The sequence below is a fragment of the Trichomycterus rosablanca genome, chromosome 7, assembly GCF_030014385.1.
Source record: "Trichomycterus rosablanca isolate fTriRos1 chromosome 7, fTriRos1.hap1, whole genome shotgun sequence".
NCBI classification, from domain to species: domain Eukaryota; kingdom Metazoa; phylum Chordata; class Actinopteri; order Siluriformes; family Trichomycteridae; genus Trichomycterus; species Trichomycterus rosablanca.
This window is the reverse complement of record NC_085994.1, coordinates 30,155,387-30,170,887: the sequence shown is the minus strand read 5'-3', so window position 1 is coordinate 30,170,887 and position 15,501 is coordinate 30,155,387. Positions and strand designations below refer to the sequence as shown.

The 15,501-nt window shown below is 38.2% G+C and overlaps 1 protein-coding gene across 1 annotated transcript in view; it reads right to left on the bottom strand.

Annotated features, from left to right (window-relative positions):
* ralgps1 (Ral GEF with PH domain and SH3 binding motif 1) overlaps positions 1 to 15,501 on the bottom strand; it is a 189,650-nt gene that overhangs the window by 150,640 nt on the left and 23,509 nt on the right. The window contains exon 6 of the mRNA XM_062999211.1: positions 14,246 to 14,338. Within this exon, the coding sequence (XP_062855281.1) occupies positions 14,246 to 14,338 (93 nt within the window). The remainder of the gene's footprint in view (positions 1 to 14,245; positions 14,339 to 15,501) is intronic.

The window sequence follows — 15,501 nt, the reverse complement described above, 5'->3', positions numbered from 1 at the left end:
AGCAGGCTCAGCCGTCGCATTGAATAAGATCGGACTGTCTTATTTTTTTAAAGTAAATATTTCAATCAGCAAAATCGCATTGCATGCATGATGTGCACAATGTTAATTATATTATTTTGACGGGGGTTGATTGGGGCGCAAGTTCGAGGTCGGCACACGGATGTTTAAAAAAGTTGAAAACCCCTGTTCTAAATCACCTACAGTCACTACTTTCATTAATAAGAATAAGACTAGACAATTATATACTAATAATATTTATTACAGCTTTTTTCCCCACATTCTTATTGGTTGAGAAGTTTACATGCATGTGGTTACCATTTGGTAGAACTGCTTTTAAATTATTTTAACTTAAGTTAGGTAGCCATTAGCAAGCTTTTAGGTTATATCAATATAGGACATGTTTTATGTTGATATAGATACACAATATGGACGAAAGTATTGGGGAAAAACCCTTCTAATTGTTTGTTTGTTTTTGTTTTTATTAGGATTTTAACGTCATGTTTTACACTCTGGTTACATTCATGACAGAAACGGTAGTTACTTATTACACAAGGTTCATCAGTTCACACAAGGTAATATCAAACACAGTCATGGACAATTTACCTCACTTGCATGTCTTTGAACTGTGGGAGGAAACCGGAGCACCCGGAGGAAACCCACGCGGACACGGGGAGAACATGCAAACTCCACACAGAAAGGACACAGACCACCCCACCTGGGGATCGAACCCAGGACCTTCTTGCTGTGAGGCGACAGTTCTTCCCACTTAGCCACCGTGCCGCCCCCCCTTCTAATTATTGTATAATATATTATATAATATGTGTTTCAGCTACTAACAACAAGTGCTAATAAATCAGTTGTATAAAGGAACTTATATGCTTCCAACTTTACACACATAAAGTTGGGTTTAAAGACACTCCAGTGGTCTGCACAGAGCCCTGACCTCAGACCCACTGAACAGCTTTGGAATTAACTGAAACATCGATTGACGTTTTCTTGACCAACATCAGTGCCCAGCCATGCAAATGCTCTTTTGATTAAATGGACAGAAATTCCCATAGACATACTTCAAATCTTGTGTGAAGCCTTCTCAGAAGAGTGGATGTCCAACAAGCTTATGGTCAGGTGTCTAAATATCTCTGGTCATAAATAGTGTACCTGTTTTGTACCCATTTACTTGAGAATCTTTACAAGATTGTGTGCTGTTGTTCTTGGACTGATTTTTACTGTTCTAACCACAGTATGTTCATCTTGATTACTAAGCAGTCCGATGACTTTGTGATCCTATGGTGTTTACACTTGCATATTACCATTTGACAGATGAACATGGTTGCTTCAGGGGTTTGAGAATTGCTCGCAAGGTCCACAACTCCTTTTTTCAGCTGTCTTGCCTGATTTCTTTAGATTTTTCCATTATGTGAAGCAATGAGGCAAGAAGGACACGAAGGTAGATCTTAAAATAATGTCACAGGTTTTCCTCCAACTAACTCAATTTAAGTCTTGGCCACTGGAATTCGGATACAGTGAATTTTACATGAAATGATCCGTTTGGAAAGATCTGTTGGAAAAATTGCCTAAGTAGATATTCTTAACAATTTGCTAAAACTACAGTTTATTGACATAGACTCTGTGAAGGGACTAAATGAGTTTAAATGACTTCAACCCAAGTGTAAAATTATCACTTCAACTGTAACTGCTTTTTTATCCCAAAATTACAAATACTTCACAGTAACCTACCTTTTGATAAGGATTCTTTCATCATTATTAGCACAACACATGCTATTCTTCAGCAAGCATTGTAACCCGAATTGACCTGAAATGGTTGAATGCACCTCATCCTGAATTCTTTCCTTTGGCGGTGGTTTTTCGCTTTAATAGCAGATGGAAAAAGCCAACACAAGCCATTGCTCGTTTCAGAGGATGTGGTGGATGTGGAAAGAGTTAGAAAAGTGATGCCAAGAAAGGTAATGAAAAGGAGTTATAAATCAAAAGAGCTTTCTTTTAGTGTGGAAATGATAATATTATGACAGTTCTGTGAAACATGAAAAGCATACAGAGGTACATTGTCATTTTTAAATGTTAGATCACGTAATAAAAATTGATTTTACTAAATAAAATGACATCACATTTCAAAAATATAGACTGTTCGTTAAAATTATACAGCCCTTCAATTCCTATTTGTTTCATTGTCTCAGACTAAATTTAATATAGTACTTTTTTATTGATCTATAGTCCAGATCAACAGTGTCTATGTTAAATCAAAAAAACATCAGCAAAAGAACAAATGACTGTAATTTATTACAAAAATGTTTGTATGTACACACTCATACATCGAGATTTAGTCTGACATTACCTTGTCAGCTAAATTTGTTGAAATTCAACACCTGTGAATGAAGTTTGTGCAGCAACCGCTTTGAAATACAAGAATAAATTGCTCTGCAAGTTCTATTTACAAACCCAAATCAGAAAAAGTTGGGTCAGCATGGAAATGCAAATAAAATAAAAATGCAGTGTTCCTTACATTTACTTTGACTTTTATTTGATTGCATACAGATACCCAAGATATTTCATGTTTTGTCTGCTCAGCGTCAATTCATTTGTTAATATACCTCCATTCCTGCATTTCAGACCTGCAACACATTCCAAAAACAGTTGGGACGGAGGCAATTTAGGGCTACTAATGAGGTAAAAAAACTAAATAATGATGTGATTCCAAACAGGTGATGTCAACAGGTGATTGTAATCATGGTTTGGTACAAAAGCAGAATCCAGGAAAGGCTGAGTCTTTGATGAGCAAATATGATCAGAGGATCTCCAGTTTGTCAACAAATGCGTGAGAAATTGATTGAAATTTTCAAAAACAATGAACCTCAAAGAAAGATTGGAAGGGATTTGCATATTTCTCTCTCTACAGTGCAGAATATCATTAAATGATTCAAGGAATCAGGAGGAATTTCAGAGCATAAAGACCAAGGGCACAAGCTTAAGCTGAATGCCTGTGATCTTCGATCCCTCAGACGGCACTGCATCATGAACCACCACTCAACAACAGCTGATACAACCACATGGGTGAGGGATTACTTTGGCAAAGCTTTGTCAAGCACTACAATACAGAGTTACATGCACAAATTCCACAAAAAAACATGTCCAGAAGCCGCGGCAAGTTCTCTGGGTTCGGAGACATCTAGGATGGACCATCACACAGTGGAAGCGTGCATTGTGGTCAGATGAATCAGTATTCCAGGTCTTTTTTGGAAAAAATGGACGCTGTGTGCTCTGGACCAAAGACGAAAAGGACCATCCAGACTGTTATCAGCAACAAGTCCAAAAGCCAGGGTCTGTCATGGTATGGGGCTGTGTCAGTGCCCTTGGCAAAGGTCATTTACACTTCTGTGATGGCAGCATTAATTCAGAAAAGTACATTGAGATCTTAGAGCAACATATGCTGCCTTCAAGACGTCATCTTTTCCAGGGACGTTCATGCACTTTTCAACAAGACAATGCAAAACCACATGCTGCACACATTACAAAGGCATGGCTTTGGAAGAAGAGGATAAGGGTACTGGACTGGCCTGCCTGCAGTCCTGACCTGTCCCCAATAGAGAATGTGTGGAGAATTTTAAAACAACGACCCCGTACTGTTGCACATCTTAAGACGTGTTTGCAGGAAGAATGAAACACAATAAAAGCTGAAACACTAAATCGCTTGGTATCCTCCGTGCCAAAACGTCTTTTAAGTGTGGTGAAAAGGAATGGCTTTTACTCCTCCCGCCCTCAACTTTTCCAACCAAAATTTAAGTGCGGAAACTTTTTAAAGATCCCTCATACAGAAAAAAGCTTTTACTAAAAGCTTCATCCACAAACTACTCTCACTTAGCGCTTTTCCACCAAAAGAACCCTGGTTCTTGAACCGGTTCTGTTCAGATTTCTTCAAACCTTGGTGTTTTTTAGATAACCGACCCACGTTTTTGAGAACCAAGCATGCGTCATCAACGGTGGACGTTACACCCTGAAATTAAAGAGTAGTAACATGATGGCGGAGAGTGTAGATTATCTGCGAGCATTTGTGCTGTTGTTACAGATGTTTGTTTTTATGCAAAAGTATCGATCAACTATTGGTGATAAGAAGACATAGACGTGTTTGTCCCAGTTGTTGTTTTCTTTAGTTCATTGACGTGAGAAGCGTTTTGCGCTTCGCTCTCACCGAGACCCTCGGCGCAAATAGCCGATTTGCTCAGTTGCTCGGCTTGAGCAATAAAACATCACTGAAGTTCCACGACACGAACATCCATTTGTGTGAAATAACCATCACACACACTGTAAAAGCTCAACATGTATCTGTGTTGAGCTGTATTTACTTCACGTGTGGTGGTTCTGCAGCTCGGGGTTCTGAATTAGCTTCTCGGGACAGTCAAAAACGCTTCACGTAAAAAAAAACATAACATGCTTAATGTACTAAAAGTACAACATAGGAACACTAAATTTCTCTCCATTATTACTGGTTATAAGTGCTCTGTACTGCCCAAATTTATTGGTCATTGTTTTAGTACAACAAGCCACGTTACTTTATTTTTCACGTTTTTCGTACTGTCCAAGTCACTTTTACCACGTCATATCACACAGTTAATCTCTTTGAAAATATCAGCAGCAAACTGACTAAAAATTTAAACAGGTGAAATTTAAAAGATGAAAGTTTAGCACCAATGCTGCTTTGCAGCTTCTCATGTGAAAGCACCCAAACCTCTACACTGTGACACACCCACAGATGACGTCACGGTTCGCGCTGAAAAACCAAGTATTCTGTGGTGCCAGATTAGAACACTAGTTCACTGTCTGGTACCTCTTTTTTTTCTGTGAAAACACGCAGAACCGGTTCAAAAGCAAGTTCGCGAACCGGAACGGAGCTGGATCCGCGTCGGTGGAAAAGGGGTAACTGTGAAATATGGTGGAGGCATAATCATGTTAAGGGAATGCTTTTTCAGCAGCACGGTCTGGCAGTATGGCCAAGATAGTGTACAGTATAAAAAAAATAACTATAAAAGAAAGACAAACTATGAAAATCAGTATTTCTCCAGCTTCTTTTCCATTTACCCCAAGTACTAGAGAGCTTTTGAGGATTTTTTAACTGTGGCATTACAAGACATTAATAAAGTACTGGTACATACTGCAGGAGAGTTTCTAAGCTAAAAATTACCACCACGTAGCCACTCAGGTGGCGCAGCGGTAAAAACACACACTGTTCACCAGAGCTGAGATCTCAAATTCATCGTATCGCTGAGGCTGAGCTGCCACATGAACAACGATTGGCCTGTTGTTCAGATAGGTGCGGGATTAAGCCGGATGGGGACTCTCTCTCAGACTAGTGCGATTACGACCTCTGCTGGCTGGTTGGTGGTGCCTGCACAGAGATGGGAAAGGAGTGCGGTAGAGGGTGTGGCTCTCTGAACACAGGGCTGTACTGCACTGCACTCGTCAAGTGTAGGTGATAAGATGTTCGATTGCTGTGCACGTGTCAGAGGGGGCGTGGAGCAGCCTCATCCTCCCCAATCGGGAGCAGGGACCAGCATTAGTGAGAGGATGATTGACAGGCAAAAATTTAACGCGCTAAAGTGGGAGAAAAATTACCACCATAACTTCTACCCAAGAAAATGTGCTTGCATGGCTTAGTTAATATTAGTGGGTGGCATGGGGGCACAGCTGGTAGAGGAAATCCCACACAGCAACATGAGTCATGGGGAACTGGGTTCGATCTTTGAGTAGGGTTACTGTCTGTAAAAGGTTTTCCATTTTTCTGTCTGCATGGTTTTTCTCAAGGAAGTTAGGTTTTCTTCTACCTCCCAAAACCACACTGAACGTAGACTGGCTACTGTACAATAGCTCTGATTGTGTGTAAGTAAATGAGTTTGCATTGTCAGGCAAAGGTTTGCCGTCCTGTTCAGGATGTTTCCAGCCTCGACCCAGTGTTTGTAGCAACCCCAAAGAGGCACTGACCAGGAGGAAACCATTAGAATTAAAAATAGACTTTGTATTTTTAAAAGAGACTACCTGCTGTTTATTTAGTTTTTTCTGTCGTCACGTGTAGTTGTAATATTTTGCTAGCTGGACAACCCTAGGCCATCTAATGACTTCCACAGATGTTGTACATCAGCCATGATGCACTAATTTACCTGTTGAAACCAAACAGGTTAAAACAAATGACTTACATTTAAGCACTGCCTTTTTCTACATTTTTTACACAGGTTCAGTGACCAAATGCAAAATGACATCTTTGGCAGGCTTCTGAATCCCAAATCACAGCGGTCCTTCAAAAGTCTGATCCACAAAAACAGATTTTTACAAGGTGAAAGAAACCAGACAGACCTGAATCTCCTGCTTCTTTTTAATAATTTTAGCAGACATGATTAAAACTCGCAACCATTTTTCTACGTCTACATCTTACGTCTACGTAAACCCACGGCATGTAAAAATCATTTGCATCAAGTCGCAATGAAAATAAAACTGCCGTACTTTTCCTGCTTATTCAAATGGAAATTTATTTTGTTTAAACAGAAATGCAAATGCAAGAAAAGGCTGTAAACCCTTTCAATTGACCTTAGTTTTAAAATGGGGCGTTAACCCCATGGCTGTACAGCCTCTTTTTGTGCATTTTCCGCTGGAAGGACATACCTAGTTTTAAGGCTTTTCATTCAGACAGTTTAAAAGACAAAATTTATAGTTTCATTTTCTATAAAACCTCATCAAGTATTAGAAAAAAACAGCTAAATGCCATGTTATCCATGCTCAAAAGATAATAAAAGCCCCCCAAAAATGTAAGCACTTTTTAAATTTTTTTTAAACCAAAGTTTCAGTGAGTGTAAGTAGAAATACAGATCTAAAATTCCATTACCAACACTTTATTCATGTGGCAAATGTTCTTTACAATCTCCATACAAAATTTTTAGCTTCTAACTAATTCTGATCTGGAGTTATTGAAGTTGGAGTAAAAAGAGTCCATGTTGGTCTCCAAAGGTCTCCAATGCTTTTCAACACAATCGAATGGAATCGAATCCGGGAGCTGTGCTCTTAGTTATGGTAAATATTTTTTTGTTTTTCTCACTCTATTTTATTATGGTGTCGTGAGTAAACAACTCCATAGAGACCCATGTGCAAATGTTCCAGAGATTCAGTCGTGGTGTAGGCCTTAAAAAACAGCTGTAAAAACCAATCAGAGCTTCCGAGTTCAGGTTTTAGGCGAAATTTCAGTTGTTCCGTTAATCCGTTCCGTTAATTTTATACGGCCCACGTCTTCTGTCTTAAATTGCATTACTTGTGGCCCGCCAGCACAGTCAAACAGAAAAAAAATTATAATATCGTTGCTGTCTGATTAAAAACACTTTTAGCGGTTTTCACTTTTTTACACGTGTTGATTGTAGGTATAAATCTCTCTCTGTCCATAGCAGCGAATATCAAAATCACCAATGAAAAGATGAATGAAATCACGCAATCTCTTTAACGAGTATTTCGATTGGCTGATAGACCTGTCCATCAAACCGCGTATCTCCCCGCCTCCCCCTCCGGTACTGTTAGAGAAAGAAGTGAAACTCGTATGCTGCGTGATGTTTCATCTCTGCAGTTTATTCAGGTTATTCAATCACATGGTTGTAAACATGATTAATATTTGTGATGTTTGTAGTTTTTTAAAAACACATTTGTATCTAATATTTATATGGACTAAGTGTTTACACGGACTGTATTTATTAACACAATTGAACTTTTTTATAGCAGTAAATAACTTGATTTACAAAGTAAAGATATTGTCTGTTAACTTGATTGTTTCTGGTATTTATAGGTGTTTAAATGGTAATTTAGAACAGTATTTCCCAGTCTTGTTTCTGCACATTACAGTATTAAAAGTTTTCTTAATAGATCTATGAAATAATCGTATCTGTGTTTTGATGTTTTATTGATGCACAATATTAGATCAAAATATTTTGAAAAGCATGATTTCTGAGGTAGCCAGATAATTTAAGCACAGTGTCAAGGATTGTTCAATATGAACGTCTTTTTTTTCTCTCTTGTCTCTGTATGCCAGGAAATACTCCAAAGGTAGCCATGCATTGTTATAGTTTAAACCCAAACCGTGTTTGGCACCTGAATGCTTACATTTGGTTGTTGTTTGCTGTGTGAAAATAAAATGATTAAATAACAGTGTATTATATGCATATTTTATTATATATATTATGTATTATATATATATATATATATATATATATATATATATATATATATATATATATATATATATCCCCTCTTTTCCCCCCATTTTTTATCTCCCAGTCTAGTCGTGTCCAATTACCCAGAATGCGTCCTCTATACCGATTCGACCCTTCACCGCTGACTGAGGACGCCTCTCAACTGACTTGCGCCCCCTACGCAGTCAGTACAGATAGTGCACCTGCACGAGTCGAGTTCATATACTTGACGGGCACTGTGTATGGAGGGCCACACCCCCATCAGCATTATTCGTCAGCCCTGTGCAGGCGCCATCAGTCAGCTAGCAGGGGCCGCAGTCGCACCAGTTATGGGGACCTATGATCCGACTTTCTTACCCTCTAACCCTGAACAACAGCCAATCGTTGTTCATACAGCCGCCCAGCCTAGTCGGAAAGGCAGAGCTGAGATTCGATACGATGTATTCGAAACCCCAACTCTGGTGAGCTAGTGTACTTTACCGCTGCGCCACCTGAGCGGCCTGCATATTTTATTGTTTAAAATAATGTCATCAGGGACTGTTGGCCCTCGGGCACTATCACATTATCAAATCTGGCCCTCCTAGAAAAAAGTTTGGACACCCCTGGTCTAAATAAAATAACTGTACAACACATGTTTTAAAAAAACATGTAAAGCAATAATCTGTGGAATGAAAATTTTACTTCTTGAAAGAAATACTTGATTTATATAAAAAGGAGGCACTGCAAACAAACTTAAAAAGTAAACTCAAAAGTGCCATAAACAGGGTTGTTCATGCAAGAAATCTCATAATAGCAAAATAAATATTACAGCTGCTAAAGATCGCTTTGCTAATTAATACACACGAGGGGTCCGGTAATTTAGCTACACAGTAGTTTATTAAACTGTTTTTTTTTTTCTGTGCATGTTGTGACTACACAATAGTCTGCATGCTAGTTTGTGCTCCTCCTTAGTCAGCATGGATGTCATGCATAATGTAATAGTTCACAACACAACAGGGAAAAATGGAATATGTTTGAATGATGTACAAGGGTTTACATAGTCTATCCAACCACAAGCGTAAATGATAACTTAATGTTTTTAATAAAGTACAATTGTGTTTGTGTGTTAGAATCTGGGTAGAATGTGTTCATTATTGTAATTTGAATGGAGATCAGACCACGTACACGATTACAGACTAGGCAAGTAAAAAAATGAAAATTACAGACAGACATTGCTCATTTTTTCCAGACAGAAGATCTTTCAGTATGGGTTACAACCAACGGAAAAATAAGATCTGTTGTGCAAAAGGCACGTTCAGCAAAACTACAATTACTTCACAAGAGTAGATCCCACGAGAGCAGTTAAAGGCTTTCCGACCCATTAAAAAAACGCTGCCACAGTGTCGAGGCTGGGGTGGTCTGGTTCGGTGGTGTTTTCTTGCCTGAAGTAATCAGTATTGTATGCTATGATGAACTGGGGGGAAATCTGTGGGATTCCTATTTATATTGCTCATCGGCCGCTTTAATTTAATATTGCTGACTTCAGAAAAAACATGAAGCAAACGGATCTCCAGCCCACAACATTTTTGACTGATGTCTGGGAAGCAAAAAGTGGAGTGTCAGCAGCACGGGGGACTCTTGGAAATTATTAAGTATAGTGGGATAAAGTTACAGTGAAGAGGTGTGAGCCTCAGTGGTCATGCTTGCTCGGGTGGTGCAGCGCTGTATTATGCTAACCCACCACTGCTGAGATCCCAACCGGTCTCCTGGGGGGGATAAAGATCCAGGATCCAAGATCCAAGATCCAAGAATAAAGCAGTGGTAAAAAATGAAATAAAATAAAATGAATAAAGTGTAGATCTCTACATTCCCATTCATCGTTTATGCTTTAGTGCTTTGAGAAGCAGTCCATCTGTTTGCTCAGACTACTAACATGCACTGGATTGAGACTAAAGTAATGGTTAATGTGAAAAATAGTTCTGTATTTACTTAGTTGGTTAGCATAGGATATGCATGAATAAAAACTGAAAGCACACTTTATAAATCCTACTAATGAACTGAATACACTGCGGTCAATAAACGCATTTGCCCCTTTCCTAATTTCTTTAATTTTTGCATATTTGTCACATTTATACACCGATCAGCAATAACATTAAAACCACCTCCTTGCTTCTACACTCACTGTCCATTTTATCAGCTCCACTTACCATATAGAAGCACTTTGTAGTTCTACAATTACTGACTGTAGTCCATCTGTTTCTCTGCATGCTTTGTTAGCCCCCTTTCATGCTCTTCTTCAATGGTCAGGACTCTCCCAGGACCACCACAGAGCAGGTATTTTTTGGTTGGTGGATCATTCTCAGCACTGCAGTGACAATGACATGGTGGTGGTGTGTTAGTGTGTGTTGTGCTGGTATAAGTGGATCAGACACAGCAGTGCTGCTGGAGTTTTTAAATACCGTGTCCACTCACTGTCCACTCTATTAGACACTCCTACCTAGTTGGTCGACGCTCATCTATTGCTGCTGTTTGAGTTGGTCATCTTCAAGACGCTGGACGCATCACAGGACGCTGCCCATGGGGCGCTGTTGGCTGGATATATTTTTGGTTGGTGGACTGTTCTCAGTCCAGCAGTGATAGTGAGGTGTTTAATAAGTCCATCAGCATTACTGTGCATTACTTTAATTTCAGCATTACTTTAATTTCCTTCGGGATCAATAAAGTATCTATCTATCTATCTATCTATCTATCTATCTATCTATCTATCTATCTATCTATCTATCTATCTATCTATCTATCTATCTATCTATCTATCTATCTATCTATCTATCTATCATCTGTGTCTGATCCACTCATACCAGCACAACACACACTAACACACCACCACCATGTCAGTGTCACTGCAGTGCTGAGAATGATCCACCACCCAAATAATACCTACTCTGTGGGGGTCCTGTGGGGGTCCTGACCATTGAAGAACAGGGTGAAAGGGGGCTAACACAGCATGCAGAGAAACAGATGTACTACAGTCAGTAATTGTAGAACTACAAAGTGCTTCTATATGGTAAGTGGAGCTGATAAAATGGACAGTGAGTGTAGAAACAAGGAGGTGGTTTTAATGTTATGGCTATCAGTGTATATGTATATATGTATATATTTAACTCAATTCAATTAACAACTGGGTTTAAGTTCATTAGCCACACCCAGGCATGAGTAAGTGAAATTTAGACACAACACTTCTAGCAGTAAACAGAACCATCCTGGCCATGTGAAGCAGGACAGAATGTCTCAAATTCTCACTAAAATGTACCCATCTGAAAGGGGTTACAAAGACATGACTAAGGCTTTGGAACATTAGTGAACCACAGTAAAAGCCATAATCCACAAATAGAGGAAAAAAATGGCAATTATGAAAGAATTGAAAGGCTTGTCTTACATTTGCCAATAACATCTAGATGAGACTTTTGAGGATAGTTTTCATGTGGCGTTAAGCTAACACTGCAGTACATTATAAGGACATCATACAAACAGTCAATCGTGGTGGTGCTAGTGTGATGGTCTGTGGCTGCTTTGCTTCTGTAGGTTTTGGAAAGGTTGAGTCCAAATCCTGACTTGAATCCCAATGAGATGCTCTGGTAAGACCTTAAACTAGCAGTTCATGCTCGAAAACCCTTCAGTGTAGCTGGATTAAAACAATTCTGCAAAAAAAAAGTGGGCCAATATTTCTCCACAGTAATGTACAAGAATCATTACAAGTTATTGGACACGTTCGATTACAGTTGTTACTGCTGTGAGAGAAAAATGTTAATCTACACCAGAAGTATTAATATATCATGTATATGCCAGTAGTCATATTCCAATATTCCAAGAATACTGCTCCAATAGAATGTTACTGGATGTGTACATAATGTACGTGATAAGAAGTGCTTCAATTGCATTGTATGACGTCCAAAACCCAGTTCTAGCTAAGTTAGATCAGTTCCAATGTTCTAGCTAAAGAAATCTCTGTAAACAGTGGAATTATTCACTGTCCTTCAAGGACACCAATGAGAATATTTAAGTGTGTTTATTTCTTCTGTGTTATCGCATTCACAGAGTCTCTGTGTGAGACTCTTTTGGTGTGATCCTTCTCTGCAGACAAGATTAAAACTCTTTTCTACTCACAATCCTAGCAAAATAATGAAAAAAATCAGTTTCTTTCACATCACTGCACATAGCCTGTGTGAAAAATGCATACAAAAATGCCACTAACTTTGTGTCCTTCAGACAACATCAGTAGCACAGGCTTTATCATAAACATTTAGTATCTATGAGTCCTTGTGATTATGCCAGTCTGCCCTTCACTTCCACTTTCATGGTCCACACCTAAGGCTTGTTATTACAATGTCACAGACGGAACAGTCAACATACAAAACTATAAAGCCAGCAGCATATAGTGGTCAGAAACAGACAGAAACACTATAATATAATTTTCGGAGCAAAAAAAGTCTGATAATATTACTGTACTAAATATAGTAATCCAACCAAGTAATATGGCCAGTGGTGTTTCTATAGTATTAAATAAGTCAACTCTATTTTTATATTTGTATATTAATTTGACTATTGATGCACAGAAGGTATATTTTATTTATTTATTTATTAGAATGTTAACGGCATGTTTTACACACTTTGGTTACATTCATGACAGAAACGGTAGTTATTCAGATTAAGATTCATCAATCGTTTAATGTCAAACAGTCATGGACAATTTTGTATCTCCAATTCACCTCACCTGCATGTCTTTGGACTGTGGGAAGAACCCAAGGCAGACACGGGGAGAACTTGCAAACTCTACACAGAAAGGACCCGGACCGCCCGACCTGGGGATTAAACCCAGGACCATCTTGCTGTGAGGCGACAGTGCTACCCACAGAGCCACCGTGCTACCCGATGCACAGAAAGTAAGGCAGATAAATAGCACATAATAACAAATAAGCTACAGTCAGTATTTGTATACATACAAAGTATGGCAGCTTTTACATATAAATTACACATTAGGTAATACACAATAAACTAGTGACTAAAAATTGGTCTGAACAGGGTCTGCTAAATGTTTTATTCAAAATGGCAATGCATGCAAATTACTAAGGCTTAACTAAGGAGAGTGAGTCCTCTAGTGGTTGGTATGATATTTTAACGCATGGATATAGTCTAGCAACATATACACTGTTAATAAACCGTAATGTGGTTTTGTTCATTCTCTGCATTGTGACAGTCTGATTTTTTGTCTCAGTAAGACCAAAATTATTACACTGACAAAAGAAAAAAAAAAAAGAATATTTATCTGCAATATCAGTCCAATGTGTTGTGAATCGTGCAATTCTCTGTAGCATATTTTAAATGTAATTCAGCTATGTGTGTATTTTGATAAATATATACTAAAATTACTGAATAATTAAGTAAGGTTAATTAAGTATGTAACAGGACAAGGGCCACATGTGTGAAGTACCAAGTGATAGAATATTAAAGTTGTACAATAGTTTTACAATAAATGTGGAAACATGCTCACAAGTTGGTTTAATTTTCTCGGTTTTAAATTTTGGTTTTATACATAGAACTTTTTATAGGGGCTGATCAGTGGCACAGTTGAACACAGGAAGTACGGCTGCTGGGTTGTGTTATCCTGGGTCAGAGACACACTTTTCCTACTAAAATCAATCTAAGCATGCCTTAATTGCAAATGGCATGTGACCTGAACTGCAAGTACACTTTTGTGCAAATGCACAACGTAAATAAGAAGTTATAAACAGTTTTAATCATTAATAAATAAAATGCAATAAAACAAACACAGAAAATGTGGCTATGTAAGGGGTCATATGCATTTGGTGCCCCACTGAATCTTTAGACCACTGAGTCGAATCTCATTAGTAGTGGGTTAGTGTAAAACACCGTGCCACCTGAAAACTCAAAACTATAAAATGAATTAATTATAAAATGAGTCATTACCCCTTAATCACAAAATGTGAATTAAAAAGAATAAAGTGCTATGTTCTTACCGCCCAGGTCTTGCTAAGTCTGAAGATAGGTGCACTCTGTAGGGCTGACACCACTGATACCAGAGAGTGGATGTTATTCAGCTCCAGCAGCTTCTACATGGGCATCAACAAAACTAATGTTACAAAATTCCCAAAGATTAGTGACCAACACTGCAGAAACAGTGTATAATCATAAAAAACAATAACCTAATACTTATTATGTAAACAATAAGTTAATACAACTCCAACTCAGAAAAAGTTGGGACAGTATGAAAAATGCAAATAAAATAAAAACACAGTGTTCCTTACATTTACTTTGACTTTTATTTGATTGCAGACAGTTGGAACCCAAGATATTTCATGTTTTGTCTGCTCAACTTAATTTCATTTATTAATATACCTCCATTCCTGCAGTTCAGGCCTGCAACACATTCCAAAAAAAGCTGGGACAGAGGCTAGTAGTAAGGTGAAAAACTAAATAATGATGTAATTCCAAACAGGTGATGTCAACAGGTGATTGTAATCATGATTCGGTACAAAAGCAGCATCCAGGAGAGACTGAGTCTTTGAAGAGCAAAGATGGCCAAAGGATCTCCAGTTTTTAAACATTTCAGTAATTTTCTAATGCATTCGTTGACAACGTACCTCAAAGAAAGATTGGAAGGGATTTGCATATTTCTCCCTTTTTCTGATTTGGGGTTGTATATTTTCAAATATTTCCTTCTCACTAAAATTATGGCTCTTTCAGTCTCTTCCACCTTTTTTATTCTTATTACTTTTATGTTCAAAAAGATGTAATGAAATTTCCCCTCAGTGTTTTAACAGTGTGAAAAATATTAAATGAATTATGTGACCATCAAATAAGTATTACCTGGGCAGATATTTAAAACACACACTAGTTTGTAAAGACCTACACTTGAACCTAACTCATAATATATCCACTAGAAGTAAAGCCTGATAATTCTCTCTCTTTATAACTTTATTTTTTATAGCCACACAGATGATGCAATGCTCATGCCATTTTCCACTATTACACAACGTGTTGTTGGATTCTATTAAAAAAGACCAGTTCTGACCATCTGTTTTGACTATTAGAGTAGCTGCTAGCATGACCCTTGAGTGCTCATTGAACTATGCCAGAAGGTGGCGGAGGCACTTGAGGACAGAACTACACAGGAGGATTCGACTATGAGGAGCTTTTATGTGTTCCTCATCAATTCAACAAGTGGGATGATTAGGTTCACAGATGGTCACAAAAAGAAAGTTTGTGAATGAGT